At 38.2% G+C, this 27,895-nt stretch overlaps 1 protein-coding gene across 3 annotated transcripts in view; it reads left to right on the top strand.

Annotated features, from left to right (window-relative positions):
• The window catches only part of APLF (aprataxin and PNKP like factor), a 122,511-nt gene extending 109,757 nt beyond the window's left edge, over nt 1-12,754 (top strand). For 2 of the 3 annotated variants that reach the window (XM_049856417.1, XM_049856416.1), the window contains one exon: nt 11,160-12,754. In XM_049856417.1, coding sequence (XP_049712374.1) covers nt 11,160-11,368 — 209 coding nt within the window. In that variant the 3' untranslated portion in view covers nt 11,369-12,754. The remainder of the gene's footprint in view (nt 1-11,159) is intronic. The other variant, XM_049856415.1, reaches the window with a different exon arrangement.
• The last annotated feature ends 15,141 nt before the right edge of the window (nt 12,755-27,895 follow it).

Here is a 27,895-nt window from a genome sequence, read left to right as displayed (position 1 = left end):
ACGTATTTGAACATTGTCCCATGAAAGGGCATCTGACACATTTGTACATCTTTGCAGAAATAGAAACCATTTCTAAAAACTGTTAATAGGCATCTAATGGCGTAGTTAAAAATATCTGCATTTTCTCTGAAAAGTGTCTTTTAATTTTTATTTGAAGTATTTGCTGGGCAATTAGCAAGTTTCTAAAAGAAAGCTTTTTCATTTTATTGAAAAAATGTTGTTGTTAGGTGCCATCAAGTTGGTTCCAATTCATAACGACCCTGTGTACAACAGAATGAAACACTGCCCGGTCCTGCACCACCCTCACAACTGTTGTGATGTTTGAGCCTGTTGTTGCAACCAACTCTCATTGAGGGTCTTCCTCTTTTTCTCTGACCCTCTACCTTACCAGGCATGATGTCCTTCTCCAGGAACTGGTCCCTCCTGAAAATATGTCCAAAGTAAAAAAGTATAGCCATAGATATTTTCTTTCCATTCTTTCTTATTTTATATATATATACTTTAGGTGAAGGTTTACAGAACTAGCTTCTCATTAAACAATTAGTACACATATTATTTTATGACGTTGGTTACCAACCCTACGGCATGTCAACACTGTCCCCTTCTCGACTTTGGGTTCCCTATTAGCCATAGATATTTTTAAGCAACCACTTAGCCTTATATTTTTAATATACTCTCTGATTCATTTACTTACACATTCATTTATTTGTATGTCTGCCATGTGAGTGAAGTAAACAGAGACGAAAACCAGCTCTGGCTCTAGATACTTGCAGTGAGATGTTCTAAAATCTCAGAGGAAAAGGGAGAGGCGTTTTCTGCTGGAGGTTACATGGGTAGACATCATGGGAATTTAAGTTGGTCTTTAAGGTGGCAGGATTTCAGTCATCTTTGTTTATTTGCTTTGTGGTGGATGGGCATAGGGCATCTGCCTTAGGCTGGGTTCTCTAGAGAAGCAAAACCAGTAAAGCGTATAAATTTATATCAAGAACTTTATATCAGTGGAATGGCTCACATGGTTGTAGAGCTGGAACATCCTGAGCCTGTGGGTCAGGTTGGAGACTTCTCCTGATTTCACTTAGCCACAGGGACTGCAGGTATGGCAGGTAAACTGCTAGCTCAAGTCCCAAGAAACAGAGGTCAGACGAATGGGAGCTAGCTGCAGGATCCAGAGTGAGCTAAAGCCCATGAGCCTTGCCAGAAAGTCCACTTATACTGGATGCAGGCCACACCGCTAAGGAAACTCCCTTTCAGCTGATTGGCTGCTCACAGCAGATCCCATCGTGGAGGTGATTGTATTATATTAGATCTCATTATGGAAGTGATCATATCATCATATGACTGCCAAACTACACCATAACTGTGAAACCACTTAGACTCATGACCCAGTCAAGTTGATACACAACCTTAACGGTCACAGCATCCCGGACAAAATGAATAATAGATCAGTCAAAGGCATGAAGGTAGAAAATTGTGTTTGGAAGTAGCAAGTGAATCAGTTTAACTGATATGTAAAGTCTCTGTAGTTACTTTGGATAATACTGAGAGAGCGTATTGAGGCCAGGGTATAGAAGCTCTGGAAAGCCAGACTAAAGATATGGGCACTTTGGCAGATAACGATGAGCCAGTGTTTTACCAGAATTAAGGCAGTGATGATGAGCAGTCTGAATGAGAGCAGGGAGAGCCATGTGGAGGTCAATTAGGTAGTTGAATGAAGGGCCAAAACTAGTACAGCCACCAAAAGGGTGGAAAGGGTAGGATTCGATACAAGAGAGATTTTGAAGGAAGAATCACTAAGATTTGTTAACTGGTTGGCTATGGTGTGAGGGCTGGAATGAGGTAAAGGAACTATGGATGACTCAGGATTTTAGTACAAATTATCAGAGGACTGGGGTGATATTTGCATGTAATGGAGATTAGGAGGAAGAACTAGGTAGGGTTTTTTTTTTTTTTTTTTAAACGTTGAATTTGAGGCGGGGGTGTCATACCACATGATGTGTTAGTAAAGTTTAATATAGTAAAAAAAAAAGTTTACTATAGTACCAACATTAAAATAACTCTACATTAAACTCTTAACTATTTAATTTCTTATTTGTAACATTCCCAAAATACTTCAGCCTATAAAGTTCTCGCACATGTGCTAACAATTTATGTAGTACCTCTCATTTTTTTCTAGGTTTCATTGCTATCATCTTTCGAGCCTCTAGTACATCTCATTGGCTTGAAATTTCAGTAACTTTCCATGCTTTTTCAGAGTGCTGTGGTTTTGGTGCAAAATACTGAATGCAAGAATAATCAGTGCCAGGAAAATTCTGTTTTATTCTTTTTTAGCTACCTTACCTGTTGACAGCATTTAAGGGAAATTATCATCCCTGTTTTAACATCTGATAATTGGGGTTGTTCTTTCTGGCCTCCCTTATGTGATATGCACTATTCTAGGTAATCGGCATCATTGATGGCTGCTGATATGTACTTTAATAGTTCTCTAGTTTTGCAATTTTATGCACACATGTGCGTATATATCTTTTTTTTTTTTTTTCCGACGTAGAAACTAAAATCTAGCAAGAAAGCTATTAAGGTTAAAACAAACCCGTTGGCCATTGAGTCAATACCAACTCATAGTAGCCCTATAGGAGAGGGTAGAATTGCCCCATAGGGTTTCCGAAGCTATAATCTTTATGGAACCAGATTGCCCTGTTGTTCTTCTGCTATGTAGCTGGTGGGTTCAAACTGCAGACCTTTCTGTTAGCCACCAAACACTTAACCACTGCGCCACCAGGGCACCTTCCTAAGGAAGGTTAGGGGAACTTAAAGGAGCCGTGGTAATGCAATGGTCAAGCTCTTGGCGGCTAACCCAAAGGTCAGTGGTTGGAGCCTGACCATATGCTCCCAGCCTAAAAACCCTATGGGGCAGTTCTGCTCTGTCACATGGGATTGCTGTGAGTCAAAATCAACTCGGTGGCACCCAACAACAACAACATTGGGACTTAAATGAGATTTTAAAAGCTGCTGCTCAGTGTGAGGAAAGCTGAGAGAATACAGAATAAGAGAGAGGCCACCTCAATTGTATTTATAATAGAAATAAACTTCACGTGTTATGGATTGATTTGTGTCCCCCAGAGATGTGTGTCAGCTTGGCTAGGCCATGATCCCAGTATGTGTAGCTGTCCACCATTTTGTTCTCAGATGTGATTATCCTGTGTGCTGTAAAGCCTAACCTCTATGATGTTGATGAGGCAGGATTAGAGTCAGTTATGTTAATGAGGCAGGACTCAATCTACAGGATTAGGTTGTATCTTGAGTCAATCTCTTTTGAGATATAAAAGAGAGAAGGGAGCAGAGAGGAGAGGCATTCATGCCACCAAGAAAAAAGTGCCAGAAGCGGAGCGTGTCCTCTGGACCCAGTGTCCCTGTGCTAAGAAGCTCCTAGACCAGGAAAAGATTGATGACTACGGCCTTCCCCCAGAACCAACAGAGAGAGAAAGAATTCCCCAGGAGCTGGCACTCTGAATTTGGACTTCTAGCCGCCTAGACTGTGAGAGCATAAATTTCTGTTTGTTAAACCCATCCACTTATGGTATTTCTGTTATAGTAGCATTAGATGACTAAGACAACACATAATAGAGTGTATTATATTTCTTTTCGTTTCCAATGCTAAAATATGAATACCCAACTAGGAGCTTAGTGCATAAAAGAAAATAGGCTTTAGTAATAAAATTAAGCATTGTTAAAAGTGCTTATTCTTCTAGTATGTAGTATATTTTCATTTTTATGGATATTGGGCCAAACTATTTCTTTAATTAAAACTAACATCCTAATCAGTTCTAAGATTTACTGAAAAAGAAAGAAAACCTGAAAAATTATCAGTGTTAAGCTATTAATGTATTATGAGGCAGATAATCATAAAATTTGACAATAAAATTTTAATTTGTAAAGGAAATGTCAGATACAAATTTCAGAATTGTCAATTCTGATATTACAAATTCCTTTGTGCGGTATAGTGAATTACTTAATATGGCCCTTCTAGCCATAATCTTGTAACTCTCACCAAATGACTGGGTAGGACTGTTATAGATTGAATTGTATCCCCCCCAAATTTTGTCAATTTGGCTAGTCCATGATTTCCCAGTATTGTGTGATTGTCTACCATTTTGTCATCTGCTGCGATTTTCCTGTATGTTATAAATTCTACCTCTATGATGTTAATGAAGTGGGGTCAGAGGCAGTTATGTTAATGAGGCAGGACTCAATCTACAAGATTATGTTGTGTCTTAAGTAAATCTCTTGAGATATAAAAGAGAGAAGTGAGCAGAGAGACAGGGGGACCTCATACTACAAAGAAAGTATCATTGAGAGCAGAGCATGTCCTTTAGACCTGGGGTCCTGCTCAGAGAAACTCCTAGACCAGGGCAAGATTGATGACAAGGACCTTCTGCAGAGCCAACAGAGAGAGAGAGTCTTCCCCTGGAGCTGCTGAGAAGACTAGCAGGAGACAGTGCGATGGGCCTCCTGGCCCATGGAGCGAGAAAGCTGAGTGCTTTTGGGCAGGATGCTTGCTGGTGGAGTAAGGTGCCTCTGAACACTTGGTGGAGCTAGGTTTGCCAACCCATGGAGCTAAAGCTTAGCTCCTTCAGGTGGAGGCTTACTGGCAGAGTGGGTTGCCTCTGGTACTTATTGGCAGAGTTAAAAGAGCTTTGTGACACTTGCCCAAGCAGGGCAGAGGCTAGGCCGATGGGCCGAGTGCCAGAGAGAGGCATGCCTGCAGACACGGCTGAGAAGAGGCTGTCCTGATTGGAGAACTGTATCCTGAGCATTCCTGAACCTGAATTGTAACCTGTTACTTCCCTAATAAACCGTATAACTGTGAGTATGGTCTGTGAATTCTGTGTGGTGATTGCAGTGAATTATCAAACTCAGCAGAGAAGTGGAGAGTGCCGTGGGAGGCATGGTTGGTGTCAGAATTGGTAAAGATGGTGGAGAGCAGAGGCATGTTTGACTTTCACCTCATAAGAATCAGCCTTGGGCTGTTAATCTTGATTCTCCTCCCTCATGAAGTAAGAGAAGGTCAAACTGAGACCCCTGCCATGCCATTTTACACTCTGCATAAATAGAAACATCAGACATTACCACATCCTAATACCATATGGATACGCTGGTGGCATAGTGGTTAAGTGCTACAGCTGCTAACCAAAAGGTTGGCAGTTCGAATCCACTAAGTGCTCCTTGGAAACTCTATGGGGCAGTTCTACTCTGTCCTATAGGGTCGCTATGAGCCAGAAGCAGCTCAATGGCAGTGGGTTTGTGTGTATTTTTTTTTTTGGGGGGGGGGGAGGTTTTAATACCATGTAGTTAATAACACATTTTAAACATGCTAAAGAGTTTATATTTTTCTAAAGGCCATTAATTTTCATCATGATGATAGTTCAGTGTAACACATCAATTTTGAAATATAGCTGAAAACTTAAATCTCTTGTACTGCCTTCAGGTGGTCAACCTGTCAAACCATCTCTATATCTCATATTACCTCGCTGATTTGTAGAGAATATGAAGAGTTCTACTTTAGGCTTAAAGTTAGAATTGTGGAGTTAGAAAGGCTCTTTAGGCTCATTTAATCAACGTTCTTTGATTCACAGATTAAAAAAAATAAATTCTGCTAAGTTGAGTGACTTGTTCATTGTCATGGAGCTTGTTTGCGACAGACATTTGGACTGTTCATCCTCCTACTCTAGTCTTTTTTCTCTTAATCCATGCTATTTTTTAAGAAACTTTTTGTTGCTTAGGGGGTGTGGACAACCAAATAAGAACAGTGATACCTAACAATAAGAGGCCTCAAAAAATTCTAGGTATAAAAAAAGAAAAGACTTATTTTTTCCAAGCTTTCTTTGCTTCTGATTCTCAGACACACTCAGCAATTATATTTCAAATAAGCTGATACAGGAAAATTCCATATGCTTTTCATTATTTTAAAATACCATTATGCTGTTTAATTCTGTGGATATCCATTGGCTTTAAAAACTACAGAAAATAAAACTGTAAAAAGTCACTGTTGTTATTGACTTTAAAATATTAAACACCCACTGCTACATCTACTGTTATTTTTCGTCTTCAGTAAGCTTTTCAGCAACCATGGCATCCTCTGTGTAAAACTAGAGTCATGGCTTGATTCCATGGTTGTGAGCATCCTTGTGACAGAATTTCCTGGTTCTCTAACCAAGAAGCTTCCTTGCACAAGAAACATTCTTTGAAATTTTCATACAGCAAATGGTGTCATAGCAAGGTTTATGTGCACTTCACTAGTTTCATCACTTTAAATCCAAATATCCAGTTACAGTGGCATATGCTTCAGCTTGCCTGGTTCGAGATCACATTCATTGGTCTTGTTTTTTTGCTTTCTGTGTTCTTTGTATCATTTTTGCATAAAAAACATATTATTTTTATGGAAAAGACAGTTTATTCCTAGGTTAAGTGCTAGCCATGTTTATTTCAGAGGTAAGGAGCCCTGCTTCCTGAAAATGGTCCCATGATTCAGGGAATCATGTAATAACTTAGATCAGCATGCTCATTGATTCAGAGCATATTCCAAGTAAGCAAAGTTTCATTATCTCCACAGCCCTGTTATGCAGAAAGGCAAACACTGACATTTCTCCCACCATGACTTCAGACTCTACTGGCAATAATACAATAAAGTAAACTCCTCTCTAGATGGCATTTGCCTTGTATAATTTTTAAAGTTGTTAAATGAACTTGCTATTAAAGGGTCCATTAGTTAATTGGTTCCACAGAGATAATCACATGTCAGCATTTAAAGCCCTGTTAAGAAGCATCTCTATGGTACCAGTAACAAAGGAATTAGAGCTGGACTCTACAGCTGACTTTGCCCTTATCTTATGCCATGACTGACTCTTCAGGTGCTTTCACTTAGAGCACAAAGCACCTGTTCTTGTGAAAGTGAATGAAATTTGACCACCAGCTCCATTAAGTTCTGTTGTAGATGGTTTTATATATTTCAGACTCCCTATTAAAACACATATATTCAAATGTGAGTGATGATTTGGCAGATGTAAGCAACTTTGTGAGGAAACAGATGGGACTCTTCTGATAAACATGGCTTTACTGCCTCAACAAATGAGCCTCCTCAATAAGTTGCTAAATATTTCCAGGGTTCAGTGAGGCTTAAAGCCTCTTCAATTAACAGAATTTAAATAAAATTCTTTTATGTAATTTATTGATAGACAGGCTAGTGATCAAAAGTATGGGTTATAATAAGAAAAGTTTCTGTAAAACTAAAGCTGTTCAGAGGTTCATTTGCAGATGGTTCATCTGTTGATCCATTCATATATTCAACAATTATATATTAAGTACCTTGTACATGCTGTAGGAGCTGAGGATACAATAGAGACAAAACCTTGCTCTTGTAGAATTTTACCAAGATGGATAGTTCACATGTAAACAATTACATGATGTCAGTTGGTGATAACTACTAAGAAGAAAAATAAAGTGGTATGAGAGGGTAGGGTAGCAAGGGTCTGTGTATGGGGTGGGGGGAAGGTGCTATGTCAGATAGGATGATAAAAGAAGGACTCTCTGATAATTTGACATTCAAGCAGTAAGCAGAGAGTGGCAGAAGATGAGATCAAAAATGCTAGCAGTGGGCCAGTTGTGTAGAGTCTTGTAGGTCAAGACCTACAAGTAAGGACTACAGATTCTATTCAGAGTGACAGAAGGCTGTTCGGAGGTTCTGGGCAAAGAAGTCACACCTGACTGATGTTGTAAAATAAGTTCAGTTTCTTTATGAAGAATAGACTAGGATGGAAGCAGGGAAAATTGTTAGGAGGATATTGCAGTAGTCTAAGCAGATGGTGATGGTATGGTGACCAGGGTGTTGGAGTAGATGTGGTGAGAAGTCGTGGGTATATTTTGAAAGTAGACCAATAGGATTAGTTGGCATATTGGATATTGGATTTGTAATTATGGGATGGGTGTGGCAGGGATTCAAGGATGACTCTATATTTTCTTGCCAAAACAATTGGAAGATTAGACGGTCAGAGAAGTCATATACTAAAGACTGATAAGGGGGTGGCCAGATTGAGGTGAAGTGACTCAAGAGTTTAGTTCCAGAATTGTCAAGTTTCAGATGCATGTCCATTGTCCAAGTGGAGATAATACATAGGAAGTCAAATAAATGAGTCTGGAATTCAAGTCGAGGGGTCAGGGCTTAAGATGTAAATTTGGGAATCTAGGATATAAGACTGGATGGAATAGGGAAGAGCTCACATCCTGAAGTTTGGGGCACTCCAAAATTTAGGGGATAGAAAGGTGAGGAGGATCCAGCAAAGGAAAACTCAGAAGGAGCAGCCGGTAAGGTAGGAGGGGAACCTGAAGTTGTTTCAGCTTTCTATTGACTTTTCTTATATATCTATTGTCTTAGTTATCTAGAGTGCTATAACAGAAATACCACAAGTAGATGGCTTCAACAAAGAGAAGTTCTCACAGCCTAGGAGACTAGAAGTCCAAATTCAGGGTGTCAGCTCCAGGGGAAGGCTTTCTCTCTCTGTTGGGTGGGGGTAGATCCTTGTCATCTATCTTCCTCTGGTCTAGGAGCTTCTCTGTGCAGTAACTCCAGGTCCAAAGGATGTACTCTGCTCCTGGTGCTGCTTTCTTGGTGGTGCGAGGTCCCCATGTCTCTCTGCTACTTCTCTTTTTATCTCAAAACAGATTGGCTTAAGATAAACAACCTAATCTTATAGATTGCGTTTCATCAGCATAACATACCTGCCCCTAATCCTGCCGCATTAACATCATAGAGGCAGGATTTACAACACATACGAAAATCACACCAGATGACAAAATCGTGGTAGGATTTACAACACATAGGAAAATCACATCAGATGACAAAATGGTGGACAGTCACACAATACTGAGAAATCATGGTCTAGTCAAGTTGACACACATTTTTGGGGAACACAATTCAACCTGTAACATCTACTAAGATAATTTTTGAACCTGAAAGGAAATTGTTTATTGAAATATCATTAGTTATGTATATGAAGTATTTTCAAGAGAAACAATGGGTAAGAAAAGAGATATTGATGCTCTTTCCTCCTCATCCCCTTCCCCAACTGCAAACTACCTTCCAAATATTTTTCAAGTACATTCTATCATAGAAGCAATATGGAGAGTTGAGATCGTTAGACATAAAACATACCGTTAAGATACTTATAGGAGATAAAATATGTATACAAATAAATATAGTGCAAGATATCTTCTAGGAACATGTGTGCTTCCAACTTTATGCTAATAAGAATTGTGTAAGTTTTGTCTCATTTTAGTCAAGAAACTCAGGGAGAAAATTTATTTTTAATTTAAAAATGAAGTTGACATTTATATCGTGCTTTTTCATGCCCTTAGTTTCTACTATTATTTATATTTTACTATTACCTCATTATTATTATTCTAAGCTGTCTCAAATTCTCTGTGAAATGAGTAGTGATATTAAGAAAAATATAAATATATTGAGCTATCAGAGTTCAGAGAACAGTTAATTACTTTCTTTGTCATCATTCTCATTTTTTTCCCCATCAAATTCCTTGTCTGTTATGGATTGAATTGTGTCTCCCAAAAATGTGTGTCAACTTGGCTAAGCCATGATTCCCAGTATTGTATGGTTGTCTACCATTTGGTGATCTGATGTGATTATCCTATTTGTTGTAAATTCTAACCTCTATGATGTTAATGAGGCAGGATTGGAGGCAGTTATGTTAATGAGGCAGAACTCAATCTACAGGATTAGGTTGTATCTTGAATCAGTTTCTTTTGAGATATTCAAGAAAGAATCAAGCAAGAAGAGCCAGGAGCAGAGTGCGTCCTTTGGGCCCAGGGTCCCTGTGCTAAGAAGCTCCTAGACCAAGGGAAGACTGATGACAAGGACCTTCCCCTAGAGTCAACAAGAGGGAGAAAACCTTCCCCTGGAGCTGGCACCCTGAATTCAGACTTTTAGCTTCCTAGACTAACCCATTAAAACCCAATAAATTTCTGTTTGTTAAAGCCATCCACTTGAGGTATTTCTGTTACAGCAGCACTAGATAACTAAGACATTTAAGTCATATCTATATATCATATGTGGGCATTTTAGGAAGAAACTAACCAAAGCATATACAAAAGGATCACAGGGATTGTTCTCAGCCATTCAGAATATTTTCAGATAGAATGTTCCTAGTTTTTTCTTAAGTATTCCACATCTTCTAGAATCTCTCACTGCCTTATTTTGAACCAATTGTGTTGCTCACTTGTGGAAAGAATAAAAGAGTGGGATGAGGAAAAAAATTAATTTGGAGACAGGAGATTCTACTATTATGATTTAGAAATCTATAAATCATAGTGGCTGTTGCAATAGGAATCCTACTTTTATTGAATCATGAATTGTGAGACTATCTTAGATTTAAAAAACTAAACTTTCCAAAGTACTTAAAACTCATATCTTTTCACTTGATCTGCTGACAGACCCTGGTGTGTCAGTCTGATTTGCTAGGTTTGCTGTGATAACAAACAGCCTAAAAATTTCAATGCCTTACAACAACAAAGGTTTATTTCTTCTTCACTTCACAGATGCAATGGACTGTGGTTCTCTGTGGTTCTGCCCCATGTGTATTTTCCTAGAATCCAGGCAGAAGGACCAGACCCTATCTGGGATATTTAGGTTCTTGTGGACGAGGGAAAATGGCAATAGCAGAAGCTCAGAAAGGCTCTTAAAGCTTTGCTTGAGAGTGGCACACACACTACTTCCACTCACATTACTTTTGTCAAGTCTGATGTCAGTGGGAGTGGGAAAAACATAATCATATCACAAGGAGGGGCAGAAAATAACTGAGACAAAATACAATCTACCACACTGGGAGATAGATAGCCTGAATTTGGATTATAACATTAGTAAGGAAACATTATTATGAATCTCATGGGCCATTTTGTTCTCAGGAGCATCATGATAATAAAGAAAAAGAAGTAACAAATGGTTGTTTAGTTCTACTTCTAGAAATCTGTGGTGATTAGCCTTGCGTTAAGTCAAATTGGGTCCTCTTGATGCAGAAAGACATTCTACGGTTAGACGCCTCTCATCCCAGTTTGAGTGGCAATTGATGTGTTCTGTTCCAATCTTCTGTTTTCAGTGAGAAGCAATTTAGATGAAGATGATGATGATGTTGGGCAACCCAATGAGTATGACCTGAATGACAGCTTTATAGATGAGGAGGAGGAGGAAGAGTATCAGCCAACAGATGAAGACTCTGACTGGGAGCCAGGAAAGGAAGACCAAGACAAGGAAGACGTTGAAGAACTTTTGAAAGAAGCGAAAAAGTTTATAAAAAGAAAAAAGTAACTTCTTTTCTGGAATAATATATGGCATCATATCTACTTTGTCTTTTGGGAAAAAAAAGTCTATGAACTAAGGAGGCACTTGAGAAATAATTGTTTTCCTCCTTTTAATAGTTAGGATTTTTACTATTGACTCTTTGTAGATGAGACATTGAAATGTCCGCCTTTATTTTGTTGCCTTCCTTTTTCTATCCTAATTAAACCATCTGGAAATAGGAAGGAGACTGAGAAGTTAAAGAGTAACAATTGATATTTTTCATGGACTTTGTGTATTAGTAATAAAAAGTAAAAGCCATAGGTTTGCACAAACTTTTGTTTTTTTCTGTTTTCAAAGGTACTCTCTTTATAAAACACTATGCAGATATAACCAGGCAAATTACAGTGTGAGTGGGGAAGCTTTCCTCTTTCAATGCTGTTAAAGTAGTTGTTCAAGTGGAAGCAGGCTTTAAAGAATGACAGCCATCATATAATGGCTTTAATTTTTTTAGTATCCTAGATGTGAGCCTTGTGACTTCATTTACTTTTATTCTTTGAGTCTTGGGGAGATTAGTACCAAATGAATACTGAAAATAGGTTCAACCAGGTATAGAACGGAGAGGTTTACCGTAGGGAAAGTTACTTTGTGTCCTACATCTACTATAATTTACTGTATGTCTGAGTTCAAAAGTAGAAAGGCTCAAAGAACTTAAAAGTTTTTTTTCCCCAAAATAAAGTCTCATCTAGTTATTTTTAATTCTGTATGTGCTATCTATTCATTCAGAATATAGAAATAGTTTTTAACCACAATTTTTCAAATGACATTAGTTCTTTTGTCCTCCAGTGAAAAGTACCGAGTTGTGTGCCAGTGTTCAAGATCCTGGTTTCTTATATCAAGAAGAAACCACTTCTCCAGTTCTATGAAGTGTTTATGCCTTTGTGTCTCCGTTCTTAAACTCCTTTAGACCCTGGAATGCTCTTCGTTTTAGGTGAATTAGAATCTTTGAAATATAGTTTAGAATTTTTAATAACAGTTGGTTATGTGTACATAGAGCAGGAGGTATCTTATTTAAAGCATATATCACCAAACCAATAAACACTAATACTTGTACTCTAAGGAAACCTAAAAATTTATGTCTTAAAAGAGAAACATAGGTTTATAATATTGTTTTCTTAATGTTTTAATTATATTTTAAAGTAATTGCATAATATTAAAATTCACTCAAACTGAGTTAAGGATGGGATAAACTTTTCTCCAGACTGTTATTACCTGTTATTTTGACTTTGTACCTGTTGTTATTTGGGAACTCATTTTCCCCCTCTCCTGTCCCTTTGGTCTTGGGGGCTTGACAAACCTGTGAATAAAATCTTTAAACTTACTTTCAACCCTGGACTGACTTAATCCTTAAAGTGTTCTTCAATCCATTCCTAGGTATCTACCCAGGAAAAATTAAAAACATATGTTCACACAAAAACCTATACACAGATGTCCATAGAAGCATTATTCATAATAACCAAAAAGTGAAAATAACCTAAATGTTCATTAACTGATGAATGGATAAACAAAATGTGGCACATCCATACAATGGAATGTTATTTGACCATAAAAAGCAATGAAGTACTGATAACATGCTACAACATGGATGAACCTTGACAATATGCTAAGTGAAAAAACCCAGACACAAAAGGCCATCTATTGTATGAATCCATTTACATGAAATGTCCAGAATAAGCAAATCCATAGAGACAGAAAGTAGACTGGTAGCTTCCTAGGGCTGGGGGTGGGGGTGATATAGGGGACAAGTGAGGAATCGCAGATAATAGGTATGGAGTTTCTTTTTGAGGTGATGAAATGTTCTAAAATTAGACAGTGGTGATGATTGTAAAACTTTGTGCATATACTAAAAAATCACTGAATTATGTACTTTAAAAGGGTGAATTTTATGGTATATGAATTAGATCTTAGTAAAGCTGCTATTAAAAAAGGAATGCAAAGGCTGACACTTTTAGAAAAAAGAAGCATTCTTCAGTGTCAGTAAATATTCTTGGTATGATAGAGTAATCATGGTAGCTATTTTTTAAAGTTAGTTTGATGTGTCTTTCATAGTCATCTTGAAAACACTTTTGAGTATAACTAATGCAGTTCGAATCCACCAGCTGCTCCTTGGGAATCTATGGTACAGTTCTACCATGTACTATAGATAGGATCATTATGAGTCAGAACTGACTTGATAGCAATGGGTTTGGCTTGGTTTTGGTTTAATGTTTAAATATTTTATAACTTACTTGGCAGTTGTATAATGAGTGTGCCATTTGTAATTGGACTGTGTTTAAATCTATGATTTCCAAAATAAAGGAAAAACTTACGATATTAGGTTGTCAGTGAGCTCAAGAGCAGTGTTAACAAAAAACATGATTCTTTGATCAGTTGCTGTCCTAAACAGTGGATTAGAGCCAAGCATAAGTCTTGCAGAATGGCGATGGAAAGCTGAAAATAAATGAATAGTGACTTCCTTTGAACTAATTTGGGCAGAGTTCATGTCAGTGCACACTGACATGCTACATTCAGCCCTGCTCCATAAGACCACCGTGTTCCCATTAAGTTTCTTTCCTTGGCTAGGACTCTGGTGGGGTGTGTGTATTTGTGTGTGTGTGTGTTTTCTCTTCCTGCCAATCTACAAACATAACCTACAAAACTGCACTACTATAATAGGTATTGAAAGAAAAGTGACAAAAATGTAACTTGCCAAGATTTTTATTGACCATCCTGATGTGAAGGATAAACTTTATTATCATAAACAACCATAGTTGTACTCTCTTGTGCCCAAGATTTAGGTGCTGGTGATCCATAGAAGAATGACATAGAGTCTGTATTTTCAGTGTGCTTAAGTCTGTTTGGAAACCCTGGTGGCGTAGACATTAAGACGTTAAGAATTAAGGCTGCTAACCAAAAGGTCAGCAGCTCAAATCCACCAGGCACTCCTTGGAAACCCTGTGGGGCAGTTCTACTCTTTAGGGTCGCTATGAGTTGGAATCAACTTGATAGCAATGGTTTTTTGTTTTTGTTTTTGTAAGTCTATTTGGGAAGATATTTATTCACTCAGTAAGAGTGACTGTTGACTACAGTGGAGATTACAAGGAAGAAAAAGACAGGGTATCTGCAGTCAAAGAACTTACAAAGGCAATGAGGCAAGGACTCAAAGTTATGGATGGGATTAGAGAAGGGAATACTAGGGTATAATTTAAATACCACTTCTTCCTGCATACTGAAGTACAGTGAAGTCTCTAGAAAGAAAGGCTTTGTGTGATTATTTGAGTTGCAAGTTGAACTAGTAGATTTTTTCATAGAACACAATTTTTACTTGAAAGAATGACTGGTAAACAAACTATGGTTATTAAAATGTGGGTATTTGGCAGATATTTTCCCAAAATGAAGGAAGTAAGCCTGTGTTTTCCAAAGAAAAAAACTAACAGTATTTGTTGCAATGATAAAATTTGAACTTTCAAGCAAAAATTAGAATTGTAAAAAACTTGAGTTCATCACTGTGAGCTTGATAGCTTTTCAGAACTGAAAGACTTTTCTGATGCTCTCAGAGGTGGTGTGATATAATGAAATGTGTCAACATTTGGGAGATCTGCAAAACTTAGTGAAACACTGTTTTCCAAATTACCTTTGTATGTTACAAAATCAGGCGTGGGTAAAAGAGCCATTCAAAGTGTAAGATAGACCTATTGAGCTAATGGAATACTCTGAAAAGTTCATTGATAATGGTTTCAGATTCCACATCACAACTAACCTTTCAGAAACTATCATTTGTCCAATTCTGCTGACATGTCAAGAACAATATCCACAATTATCTGAAAAGACTGTTAAAATACTCCTTCCTTTTCCAACTGCATATCTGTGTAAGACCTGATTTTCTTCATACAATTCAAGCGAGGCAGTGTATAAATATGTTGAATTCAAGAGCAGATATGAGAATCCATCTGTCTTCTATTAAGCCAGAAATTTAAAAAAAGATTTGCAAAAATTTAAAATAATGCCATTCATTTCACTGAACTTTTTTGGAAAATATTTTTTGTAACATTTTATGCTTATATCTATTGAGTTTCTTGTTATTTTTAACAAATTAGTAAATATTTTTTAAATTTCTTCATTGTAATTTCCAATATATTAAATATCTTTAGCTATAACCCTCATAGACAAAAGCTTTTTAGGCTCCTCAGTAATTTTTAAGAATGAAAGAAGCCCTAAGTCCAAAATTTTTGAGAACTACTCAATTAGAATACTGCTGAATTCAATTAGGCTGGTTATGCTGGGATCAAAAAACCACCAAACCTGTTGCCGTTGAGTTGATTTCAACTCATAGGGACAACCCCAGATTTCAGTGCCCTATGCAGGAAACATTTTCTTCTTTCTGCCAAGATTCACTGTCTTGGCTGATTCTCCAAGGCAGCTGTCTTCCATGTGGCAACTCAGCATTCCAAGCTTTCAAAGGCTCCACAATCTTGTAATTGTAACATCTGGAATATGAGACTGTCTTAATTATAAAGGCAAGGGGAATAGAGAGTGAGGGGTTATGCCCTAGTAATTAAATGCTTTAGCCTGGAAGTGAAATTCATCACTCCTGTTCACAGCCCATTGGCCAGAAGTGGTCACATGGCCTTGCCCACTGAAAGGGCTCTGGAAAGTACAGTCTTACGTGTGCCCCGAAAAGATGAGAACCAGATACAGTGAACACTAGTAATGTCTACCACAATCACTAAAGCAGTGAGTGATATATAGAAAAAAAAAGTGTTGAGGACAACCTCTCAGGGGTCACCTCTATTTAAGGGGTAAGTAGACAAAGAAAATTCTTCAAATGAATTAGAGGGATAAGAAGAGTATCAGGAACTTGCTGTGTCACAGAAGCTAAATGTAAGGAGAGTGTTAAGGAGGAATTGGTCAACATCGTCAGTTGTTACAGCATGGTTACAAACAAAAAGTGCTGAGATTAGATCTGGCTTCCTACTTCATTCAAGTAATTGACGTTATTAGATGAGAACTTCCAAAAACTCTCACCACTGCGTTTACCAAGCTACCAGCATCTACCCCCATCTTTCTTTGCTATTATAGATGAATTGCCTATGTTCTCATTAAAGGCCAACTTTATGTACTAAATCTGATCTCCTCTCGAGGATATCACTCCAATTATTCCTCTCTCTTTCCAATCTCAGTTTTTCCTTATATACTGAATCATTCTCATCACCATGTAAGCTTACTGATATTTTTTTTCCATCCAAAAAACAAGTGAAAAACTTCACTTCCCCCTACAGCTTCACTGCTCCTTTTCTGTTCTTCCCTTAATACCAAAATTCCTCGAAAGCATTGTCTGTACTTGCTATCACCAATGCCTCTCCACTTTTCAAAGCTTTCACCACTACCTCTCCATCAAAACTGCTTTTGTCAAGGGCATCGATGATCTCCACCCTGCTAAATTCTATGGTGAGTTCTCAGCTCTCACCTTCTTGAACTTTCAGCAACATTTGAAACAATAGGTCGCTCCCACCTCCTTGAAACACAGGCAGTCCCAGGTTACAAGTGTCCCACTTCTGTACAATCCTTATGAACCAACTCCTGTAAAGCCTGTTAAAAATTTGAGGTACATACAATGATTGGTAAAACAAATAGGCGCTACTTTGGGACACACATGAAAACGTTATTATTACTGTATTATTACGTTAAAGATGTTTTAGTGTATCCAGAAGTGTTTCTTTAATGTTGTTTATGCATAGAAAGGTGCACTATGTACTGTATACTAAGTCAAACATATGCCTGACGTTAGATACGAGTCATACCTAACTGTTCTGTTTTATGTACAAATTCATCTTAAAGACAGATTTAGGAATGGAACTCCTTCATAATTTGCCTTTAATTCCTTCTCTTGACTTCTAGAAAATTAGAATCTCTTGGGTTCTTTTCCCACCTTACTCCCCAGACTCTTTTGCTGGGTACTTCTTTTTTCCATGAACTCTTATTGAGTATCCCAGGAAAGAACTTTAGTCTTCATTTTCCTATCAACATTCATTTCTTAGATGATTTCATGCAATCTTGTGGTTTTTGTCCATATGCTGGTGACCACTAAATTTGTATCTCAAGCTTTAATTACCTGTCTACTCAACCTCTCCATCTGAATGTGTACTAGATACCTCAAAGCTTCCATGTACAATACCAAATTCCTAATTGCCTCCTCAAAACTTCTGGTGCGTAGCTAAAAACCTTGAAGTTATTCATAACTCTCAACTTTCTCTCACACTCAGCAACCTGGTGCTTCTACCTTCAAAAATATATCAGAATCTGAGTACATCTCTATACTTCACTACTGCCAACTTGGACTCCAATCTTCAGTAACCTGTTAAAACTTAAATCATATGTATTGCTTGTCCCAAATCCTCCAAGTGGCCCTAATCTCACTCAGAGTTAAAGCTAGTCTTTGCAATGGCTTCTCAGACTCTACATGAATAGGTCCCTATTACCTCTCTGACCTCATCACCTACTACTTCCTGTCACATTCTCTGCTCTAGCCATATTGGCCTCCTTATTGTTCCTCATATATATTTCTGCCTCTGGACCTTTGTCCTGGCTGTTCATTCTGCCTGGAATGCTCTTTTCCAAGACAGATGCATGGCTCAGATGTCCACCTTGGCCTTATTTAAGATTGCAGCTTCTCTCTACACACACATACACACTCCTGATCCCTTATACCAAACTCTATTTTTTTCATAGCACTTATTTCTTAGCATACTGTATAATTCACTTATGTTATTTTTCTTTCTCACTCTGTAAGAATGGGCAGGGATTTTCTTCCTTTTGTCCTTTCTGTCCTTCTTTCCTGCTAAACCCCCAGTGCCAAGAACAGTCCCTGGAACAAAATTAAGGCTCAATTAATATTGGTTGAATGAATTAGTGACTATTCGGATGTTAGTGATTGTAACAAAAAGTAGAGTAGCATGGACAGAGAAGCAAGACTGCAGGGTTTTCATGAAGGCACAGTGGAGAGGAAATGCAGATTCTGATTGCCATCAATCTGGAGAAGTTTAGAGATGAATGTGAGAGGTCAGATTTTTTCTTTGTAGTATTGTATTTACAGTGAAAACATAGAGCATTTTTATAGGCTAGAAGAAAGAATCTGTGGAGAGGGAGATTCAGAATACTTTCTGTGCTAGGGAATGGATATTTACCCTTCTAACATGTTTTAATTTAACTAAGATTATTAGAACAATGATTCTGAAGCTAGATGTGTATCAGAATAACCTGTGAAGCTCTTTAAAAAAACAAGTGTTATTCGCACACATGTCCATTAAAGCGTTATTCACAATAGCAAAAAGATGGAAACAATCTAAGTGTCTATCAGCAGACGAATGGATAAACAAAATGTGGCACATACATACCATGGAATACTATGCAGCCATAAAGAAGAATGATGAGTTCTCAAAATATAATGTGGGTGAATCTGGAGGACATTACACTGAGCAATAAGTCAATCACAAAAGGTTAAATAATGTATGATCTCACTATTATAAAAAGACAAGAATAGGTATACATGTTGAAATAAATGATCTCTGGTGGTTACCAGGGATAGGTCGGGCTGGGGGGGTATTGTTCTCTAGGTAGTAGACAATTGTTATTCTAGTGTTGGGAAATATAACACCAAAAGTGGGTGAAGTGTGCACAGCTTGACCAAGATAAAGGATGTTGTTAAAAAGTGCCCAAGAATAAAGGATGTTTTTGGTAAATGTTATGATATATACAACTGCGCAACAACTAAAAAATAAGAGCATGGTTATATGTGTATGTGTGTATGCATAAAACTGTGTAGGTATGTGCATGTGTGTATATATATGGGCATATAGGACCATAGTCTCATGGGACAACTCAGTCAATTGGCATAATACAGTATGTAAAGTTTATGTTCTACATCCTAGCTTGGTGCGTAGTGTTTGGGGTCTTAAAAGAGAAAGAAGGGAACCAAAGACTCAGAGAAGAAACTAGTACACAGGACTAATAGTCTACATGAACCACAACCTCATCTACCGTGAGACCAGAAGAACTAGATGGTGCCTTTCTGCCACTACTGATTGTTCTGATCAGGAACACAATAGATGGATCTTACTAGAATGGGAGCAAAATGTGGAACAGAACTCAAATTCTTAAAAGGTCCAGACTTACTGGACCAGTGGAGACTGGAGGGCTCCCTGAGACTATCGCCCAGAGATACTCCTTTAAATCTTGAACCAAAACTTTTCCATGAGGTCATCTTCTGGCTAAATAACAGATTGACTCATAAAATAAAAAATATCACCCGTGAGTACTGTGCTCCTTTAAAATCGTCTATATAAGGCCAAACAATGAACATTTACTCAAAAACAACAACGAGTAGGCAAGGGGGAAGGGAAGCTAGATTATTAGAAATGGAACAACCAGAGTAGAAATAATGAGAAAGTTGGCACACTGGGAAAAATGTAACCAATGTCATAGAACAAATTGTGTATAAATTGTTAAATGGGAGCCTAATTTGCCATGTAAACTTTCATTGTGCATAAACATTTATTATGTGTACACACAATAAAATATTTTAATTAAAAAAAGAAAGACAGATGCTAGGCTCAACCACAGACCTACTGAGCCAGAATTTCTCAGACAAGGCACCAGCAGTAGTATTAAACGGTCAAATGCCTTGGGTGTTTCCCAGGCATGGTTAGCTGAGAACCACTGGGCTAGAGAAGTAGGGTATAAATAACCCTGTCAGATCTTCTAAGTAATCTGCTTAGCTATTACCATTTTTCCTGTTTACTATAACCCCCAAGCCCCTGTATTTTCCGGTACCAAGGGTAAGGTGCTGCTGGAGAGCATCTAGAGAAATAGGCAGTATAAACTCACTTCCATGTATCTCTGATGAGCAGTTCAGTCCAGCCCCAGCAATGGACATCAATCAGATTCTGAGGCATCTCAAAAGAAAATTAATCATGGTAAATTTGTGAGGCTTTTATTTCTCAAGAAATACATAAGATGGAAAACCATGAACAGAAGTGTTGGTACTTCCTGAAGCCATAAAATTCTAAGTACTTCCTCCAGCACCATTTATTATTCTTGAGATTTTAAGCATCATTAGGTGTAGGCTTAACAGCTCACATTGGTGCCAACTGTGTTTACACTACCAAGGAAATTTCTCAGATGGCATGCCATGGGCAGCTTAGTATATGTGGAGCCCAAAAGGAAGCACTGCTATGATGTAATGAAATTAGAAATCAACAAGTGAGGATAGGAAAAGTCTAACCAACGTGAAATTTTAAACCATCTTCCTGAATAGATTAAAACCATCCTTCCGAAAATAAAATCAAGATTAAAATGGCAAGCTCTTAGAAATAACCAACAATGAGAGTACTATGTATTGTTCAAATAAGATATACTTGAAGGAGAATAATATATACCCTGAAAATGTTTCTATTAGAAAAAAGATTAAAAATAAATGAGCCAACTATATTATTCAAGAAGCTAGACAAAAGCATCAAAATAAACCCAAGGAAAATAGGACAGAATTATTAAAGTAAAAGCTTGAAATGAAAGATCAAAAAATGCGGTAGACTTGATCAATAAAGCACAAAAATAGATTCTTTGAAATGACTCATAAAATAGACAAACCTTCAGCAAAAACAAAGCCGTGACCACCGTTAGAAATGAGAAGGAAGCTAGAATTATAGCTGAAATTTTTGTAAGGAGATATGTACAATTTTATGCCAATAAATCTATAAATCTAGATAAATGTATGACTTCCTGGGAAAATATAATTTACAAATGTCTTAGTTATCTAGTGCTGCTATAACTGAAGCACCGCAAGTGGACAGCTTTAACAAAGAGCAATTTATTCTCTCATAGCCTAGGAGGCTAGAAGTCCGAATTCAGGGCTCCAACTCCAGGGGAAGATTTTCCATCTCTTGTTGGCTCTGGGGGAAGGTGCTTGTCACAAATCTTTCCCTGGTCTAGGAGGTTCTCAGTGAAGTGACCCCAGGTCCAGAGGACAAACTCTGCTACTGGCTCTTCTTGCATGGTGGTAACAAGGTCCCTATCTCTATGCTTCCTTCTCTCTCATTTTATCTCTTGTAAGATAAAAGGCAATGCAGACCATATCCCAGGGAAGCTCCCCTTACATTGGATCAGGACTGTGACCTGAGTAAGGGCATTGTACCCCACCCTGACCCTCTTTAACATAACCTAATATTGCCTCATTAACCACAGGCATAGATTAGGATTTACAACACATAGGAAAATTACATCAGATCACAAAATGGAGGACAACCACATAATACTGGGAATCATGGCTTAGCCAAGTTGACATATTTTTGGAGGACACTATTCAATCCATGACACCAAGATTTATGTAATAGTTATAAATATCTGAATAGACCAATAATCATAGAAGAAATGGAAAGTATTCAAAGGTTTGCTCCTAAAATGGTGCTAGACGCTGGGTTTTACAAGTTAATCCCTGTTATAAGAACTATAGTAGAATGTAGAATACGACAGAAAACTCTCCAAACTTTTAAGTCAGTCAAGGACAGTATTTAAAAACTTACAAGCTAATCTCACTGATCGACATACACCTAAAAATCCAAAATAATTGGCCAATTAAGTCCAGTAGTGCTTTAAGGTACCCTGACCTACCAGAATTTCTGCTGGGAGGGCAGTGGTTGTTCAATATTGGTGAATAAAAAATATATTCACATAATTCACAACATTCACAGTTAAAAGGAAGATCATCCTATCATGATCTCCTGAGAGGCCAAAAATGTTGATAATTGATAATTCAACATTTTTTTTTCCTTTTCAAAAATAAATGAACAAAAAGAAAACAACTGGTTGGTAAGCTAGGAGTAGAATGAAACTTCTTTAACTCAAAGAAAGTATTTATTAGAATATTAGAGATCTGCAATAAACATCCGAGTTCATGGGGAAACGTTGGAAGCATTCCCATTAAAGTCTGAAACAAGACAAGGATGCCCACTGTCACCTTTGCCTTTTTATACTCTTCTGAGTATCCTTCCCACAGTAATAAGAAATGAAATGAGACAATAGTCTTATGCATTGGATAGGGAAAAAAGCCTGTTACTGTTTGTGATATGTTTGACTGCTTAAAATCCCATTGCTGTTGAGTCAATTTGATTCCTACTCATAGCAGCCCTATAGGACAGAGTAGAACTGCCCCAGAAGGTTTCCAAGGCTGTAATCTTTAGGGAAGCAGACTGTCATATCTTTCTCCCGAAGAGTGACTGGTGGGTACGAATGCTGACCTTTTGGTTAGCAGCTGAGCACTTAACCACTGCACCACCAGGGTTTCTTTGGCTACTTAAGAAACATAAAAACATGAACTGAAAAAATATTAAAATTTCCAAGGTTTTCTTAAATTGGGTGGATACAAGATCGTCAAAAATTAACAACTTTCCACCAACAGTAACCTGTTAGGAAAATGTAATGAATAAAAATCTTATTTAGAAAGGCAACAAAAACCAAAGTGCCTAATAATGAACCTAACGCAAGGTTACAAGCCCTATATGACTAAAATATTAGAGGAAAAGAAAGACCAAAATAAAAAGATGTGCACACCATATTTCTGACTAGAAAAATGCAATGTTGAAAAACATAAATTCTCCTTAAATTAACCTATAAATTCAGTACAATTCCAATCAAAACTTCAAACAGATTCTATATAGTGATTTACAAGCAGATTGCAAAGTTCATTTTGAAGAAAAATGCACTAGGTGAACCAACAATTTTTGAACAAGAAGAACAATGGGGAGACTTGCCTGTTTGTATCAAAACTACAGAGCTACATATGCATTTTTTTGAAGTGGCATTGGTGCAGGAAAATGACAAACCTATGAATAGAACAGAAGAGAATCCAGAAACATACCCAGTTACATGAATTTAATTTATGATAAAAGTGGAATTTTAAACCAGTTGGGACAATTTGAAAATGATAAATTACACTCTTACCTCATTTTCTGAAAAATAAAATTTAGGTGTGTTAAAGAACAAATGGGGAAAAACTAAAATATTAAAAGGAAATAGAATCTTTCTCGAATCTAAGGTTGGGGAGGAGTCCTTCTACATAAAACCCACACCCCTGAATCCCAAAAGAAGGAAATTGACATATTTCACTCATAAAAATTGAGAAAACTTTTTAAATGAAGAAACCGTTTGGGAGAGAATATTTGCAGTATATGTAATGTGTACATACAAAAAGATTCTACAATATTTTTTTTAAATGGGCAAGACACACGAACAAGCAATTCATAGAAGATAAACAGCTTGCCAATGTGTATATGAAAACATGTTCAGCCTTGCTAATAATCATAGGCACAAATTTAAATAATGAAATAGTTCTTGATCATCAGCTTTTTAAATTTAAAGTATTTATAATTTTCAGAATTTACAAGGATGTGGAGAAAATGGCACACTCATATATATGCCTCATATGCCTATGAAAGCTGGATGATGAATAAGGAAGACCAAAGAAGAATTGATGCCTTTGAATTACGGCGTTGGTGGAGAATATTGAATATACCATGGACTGCCAAAAGTACGAACGAATCTGTCTTGGAAGAAGTACAACCAGAATGCTCCTTAGAAGCAAGGATGGCGAGACTACATCTCACATACTTCGGACATGTTTTCAGGAGGAATCAATCCCTGGAGAGGGACATCATGCTGGTTAAGTAGAGGGTCACTGAAAAAGAGGAAGACCCTCAAGGAGATGGATTGACACGGTGGCTCCAACAACGGGCTCAAGTACATCAGCGATTTCGAGGATGGCGCAGGACCAGGCAGTGTTTCGTTGTATTGTACCTGGGTCACTATGAGTCAGAACTGACTCAATGGCACCTAACAACAACAACAACGTATGTGGTTGGTGGAAATGTTAATTGGTCAAGACTTTTTGGAAGGCAATTTAGCAAAACTATCAAAATTTGAAGTGCATGTTCTTTGACTCGGCTGTTCCTATTTTAGGAAACTGACCTACAGAAATATTTGTGTCCAAGTATAAAAATGAATATACCAAGAAGTCACTTCAGTTCTGTCTGTAATAAGAGAAGAAAGAAAAACAAAAAACAGAGGGAAACAACCTAGGTTTCCATCAACAGCGAAGTGGTTAAATTATGTGTCACCCACACTATAGAATATAATGGCGTCATCATCAGACGAATGAGGTTGACTTATGTACTTATATGGAAAGATCTCCAAGAAATGTCATTTTAATAACAAACAAATCATGGAATAATGAGCCCTGTATGATTCCATTTATGCAAAGAAGTAGTGCCTGCCTCTATCTACATACCCACACATAGAAAAACGACTAGGGGGCTCCACTGCAAACTGTTAATAGTAGTTACCTGTGGGAAAGGGAAGGAATGTGGGGGAGGGAAGAGGAGTAAGGGTGTGCTGTTAAATTCAGTCTACGTACTAATGTATTGAGACATTGTTGGTTCAGTGATAGAATTCTCCCCTTCCAGTTGGGAGACTCTGGTCAACTCACCTCACACACAGCCACCACCTGTCAGTGGAGGCTTGTGTGTTGCTATGATGCTGAACAGGTTTTGCTGAGCTTCTAGACAAAGATGGACTAGGAAGAAAGGCCTGGTGATCTAGTGTGGAAAAAGCTGTCAATGAATCAATGATTTCATCTGCAACCAATCATGGGGATGGTGCAAGACCGCACAGAGTTTCTGTTCCATTGTGCGTGAGGTTGCCATGAATTGAGGACTAACTCCATTACACCTAACAACATTAACACCAACTAATATATTGCCTGAAGATATAGTAAAACCTGAGAAAGCTGCAACTTGTGTAAGGTAGAAACCTGTCAGAGAAGGAAAACTCAAATACTTTCCACTAAAACGAGAGGTAGAAAAGTGGAAAGACTGCACCCTGTTAAAGGTGGAAAACTTGCAAGACCTGGAAAAATAAGGCAGTCTGGTCCGGTTCTGGCTCTCATAGGGTTCACGGTAACAATAATGTATTTAATGGTGCAAATGGCTAAGCGCTTAACTATTAACTGGAAAGTTAGTGGTTTGAACCCACCCAGAGGCACCAACGAAGAAAAACCTAAGCTATCTGCTTCCGAAAGATCGCCAAAACCAGAAAACCAAACCCAGTGCCGTCAAATGGATTCCGACTCATAGCGACTCCATAGGGAAGGGTAGAACTGCCCCGCAGAGTTTCTAAAGAGGGCCTGGCAGATTCGAACTAAGGACCCTTATGGTTCACAGCCGTAGCGCTTAACCACTAAGCCAGCAGGGTTTCCCTGAAAGAGCACAGCCATTGAAAACCCTATGGAGCGCAGTTCTACTCTGAAACACATGGGGTAATCATGAGTTAAAATCAACTTGACAGCAACTGATTCTGGTGTGTCAAAAAAAAAAAAATTGCTGGGGATACCAATTGAGGCTGGCAATGGAAGAAAGGGCAGCAACAGTCTTAGGGGATAAAGCCCTCAGCACTTGGCTGCAGTCCTTGTGTTATTTCTGATGCCATCAATAACGTTTCTGACAATGAAAACTATTTTGGGGACCAAGACTAACCACCCTTTATCCATGGCCCCTGGGCTTTTGCCAAAACATAAATTAAGACAAAGTCCAGCTCCCTGGTAGAACCTTAGGAGATTTTATGGATTCAAGTCATATCCCATGCCATGGGGGTTAAGCAATGAATGTGGAAAGATCTTCGCAGAAAATTTAAAAGCTGGACTTCCACAGTACTCTCCATGTTAGGCACTTACCGAGATACTCCCGTAAGGCAATGTTGGGTGGAGAACTTGGGAAAGCTGCAGGTGTTGCAACACAATAAGGTGAGAGAAGATGAAGTAGCTCAGTGCTGCATCTGTACCCTTTATCCGTGAAAGACTCTCCCCACCATCTCTTCCCACCCTGTACTATTCAGCGTCGATCATAAACACTGAATTATCCGATTCTCCCAGATACCTTAGTGCTTGGATCCCTCCAATGCGTATGCCTCATTGGTCAGGAGGTGAATACCCAGGATGGTTTATATTCTACACATTAAATCTGGAAAGGGAACTGATCACTGGCTAAGAAAATATAAATTGAAGAGCCTGAGCTAATTATGACTCCAAATGCCCCCACCTCTACCCCAGTGTTTAAGGAGGAGTCCAGAATATTTCTTTGTTGTGTTGAAGGTAGGGTAATGAAAGCATATCATCAGTATTCACCCCTTTTGTTTTGGGAGATAAATGTGTTGTTCCCAAACTCAGAGTAAGCAGACTGTGTCCAGCATCCTTGATTGCCTGCTGGAGACTTTCATTTACTTTCCTTTGACAGTGTTGGTAACTAAGTGCTAACTGATAGGTGATAACAGCATGCTGCTTGATATGTCTAACTCATAGCCAAAGACCAACCTGCCTGTTGTTTTCTTCTCAGAATCATCACTTATTATTTCTGATTACTGGCTGACATCTCAAGATGGCTTTAATCATCCGTGCCTAAATATTAACCATGCCAACTGATAAAGAGAAGGCTGTTTTATGATTTAAGAGGTTTACTGGCCTGTGACAAACCAGTGTGTGGAATTAGCTGTCTGGATATTTACGTAAACATTCCCTAATCTGAGATACATGTCTGTTCGCCCCAAACTTTTTTTTAAATTGGCACTCTGTCTATTGTTGTTGTTGTTGTTAGGTACCATCGAGTCAGTTCTGACTCATAGTGACCCTATGTACAACAGAACGAAACACTGCCCTGTCGTACGCCATCCTCACAACTGTTGTTATTCTTGAGCCCATTGTTGCAGCCACTGTGTCAATCCACTTTGTTGAGGGTCTTCTTCTTTTTTACTTACCCTCTACTTTACCGAGCATGATGTCCTTCTCCAGGGACTGGTCCCTCCTGATAACATGTCCAAGCTATATGAAATGAAGCCTCACCATCCTCGCATCTAAGGAGCGTTCTGGCTATGCTGCTTCCAAGACAGATTTGTTCGTTCTTTTGGCAGATCATGGTATACTCGGTATTCTTCTCCAACACCACAATTTAACTCTATCTATATAGTCCCCCCTAAACAGGTAAATATCATAGCACTTCACCTGAGAAAGTTTCTGTTAACAGTAACAGTGATAGTGATCAGCTCAGATCATCAGACCAGGGCAGAAAGACAGGTGAAGTTTATAAAATTCCCTGCCTCTTCACTTGCTACATCATCACACCAAAGACACCCGCATCAGTTCACTTCAAAGAACTTTTGATATTTATGTGCTGGGATGTTAGGGAGGCTGCCCACTCATGATGATTCCACTTTCTCCCCTAATCGTCTGGTAGTGCTCCAGGGGCCACTTTCCTGCTACATAATCCTACCTCTCTGACCTCAGGGGACTTGCCCAGGATAGGCCCTGGCCCCCTCCAGGCCAATCAGGTGCTCTTTCTGGAGAATTTGTGCTGCTTTCAAGGTATCCTGGTGGTGCAGTGGTTAAAGCACTTGACTGCTACCCAAAAGGTCAGTGGTTTGAAA

This window comes from Elephas maximus, chromosome 17, assembly GCF_024166365.1.
Source record: "Elephas maximus indicus isolate mEleMax1 chromosome 17, mEleMax1 primary haplotype, whole genome shotgun sequence".
NCBI lineage: Eukaryota > Metazoa > Chordata > Mammalia > Proboscidea > Elephantidae > Elephas > Elephas maximus.
The sequence above is the reverse complement of the archived record's forward strand: the minus strand, read 5'-3'. Positions and strand labels throughout refer to the sequence as shown.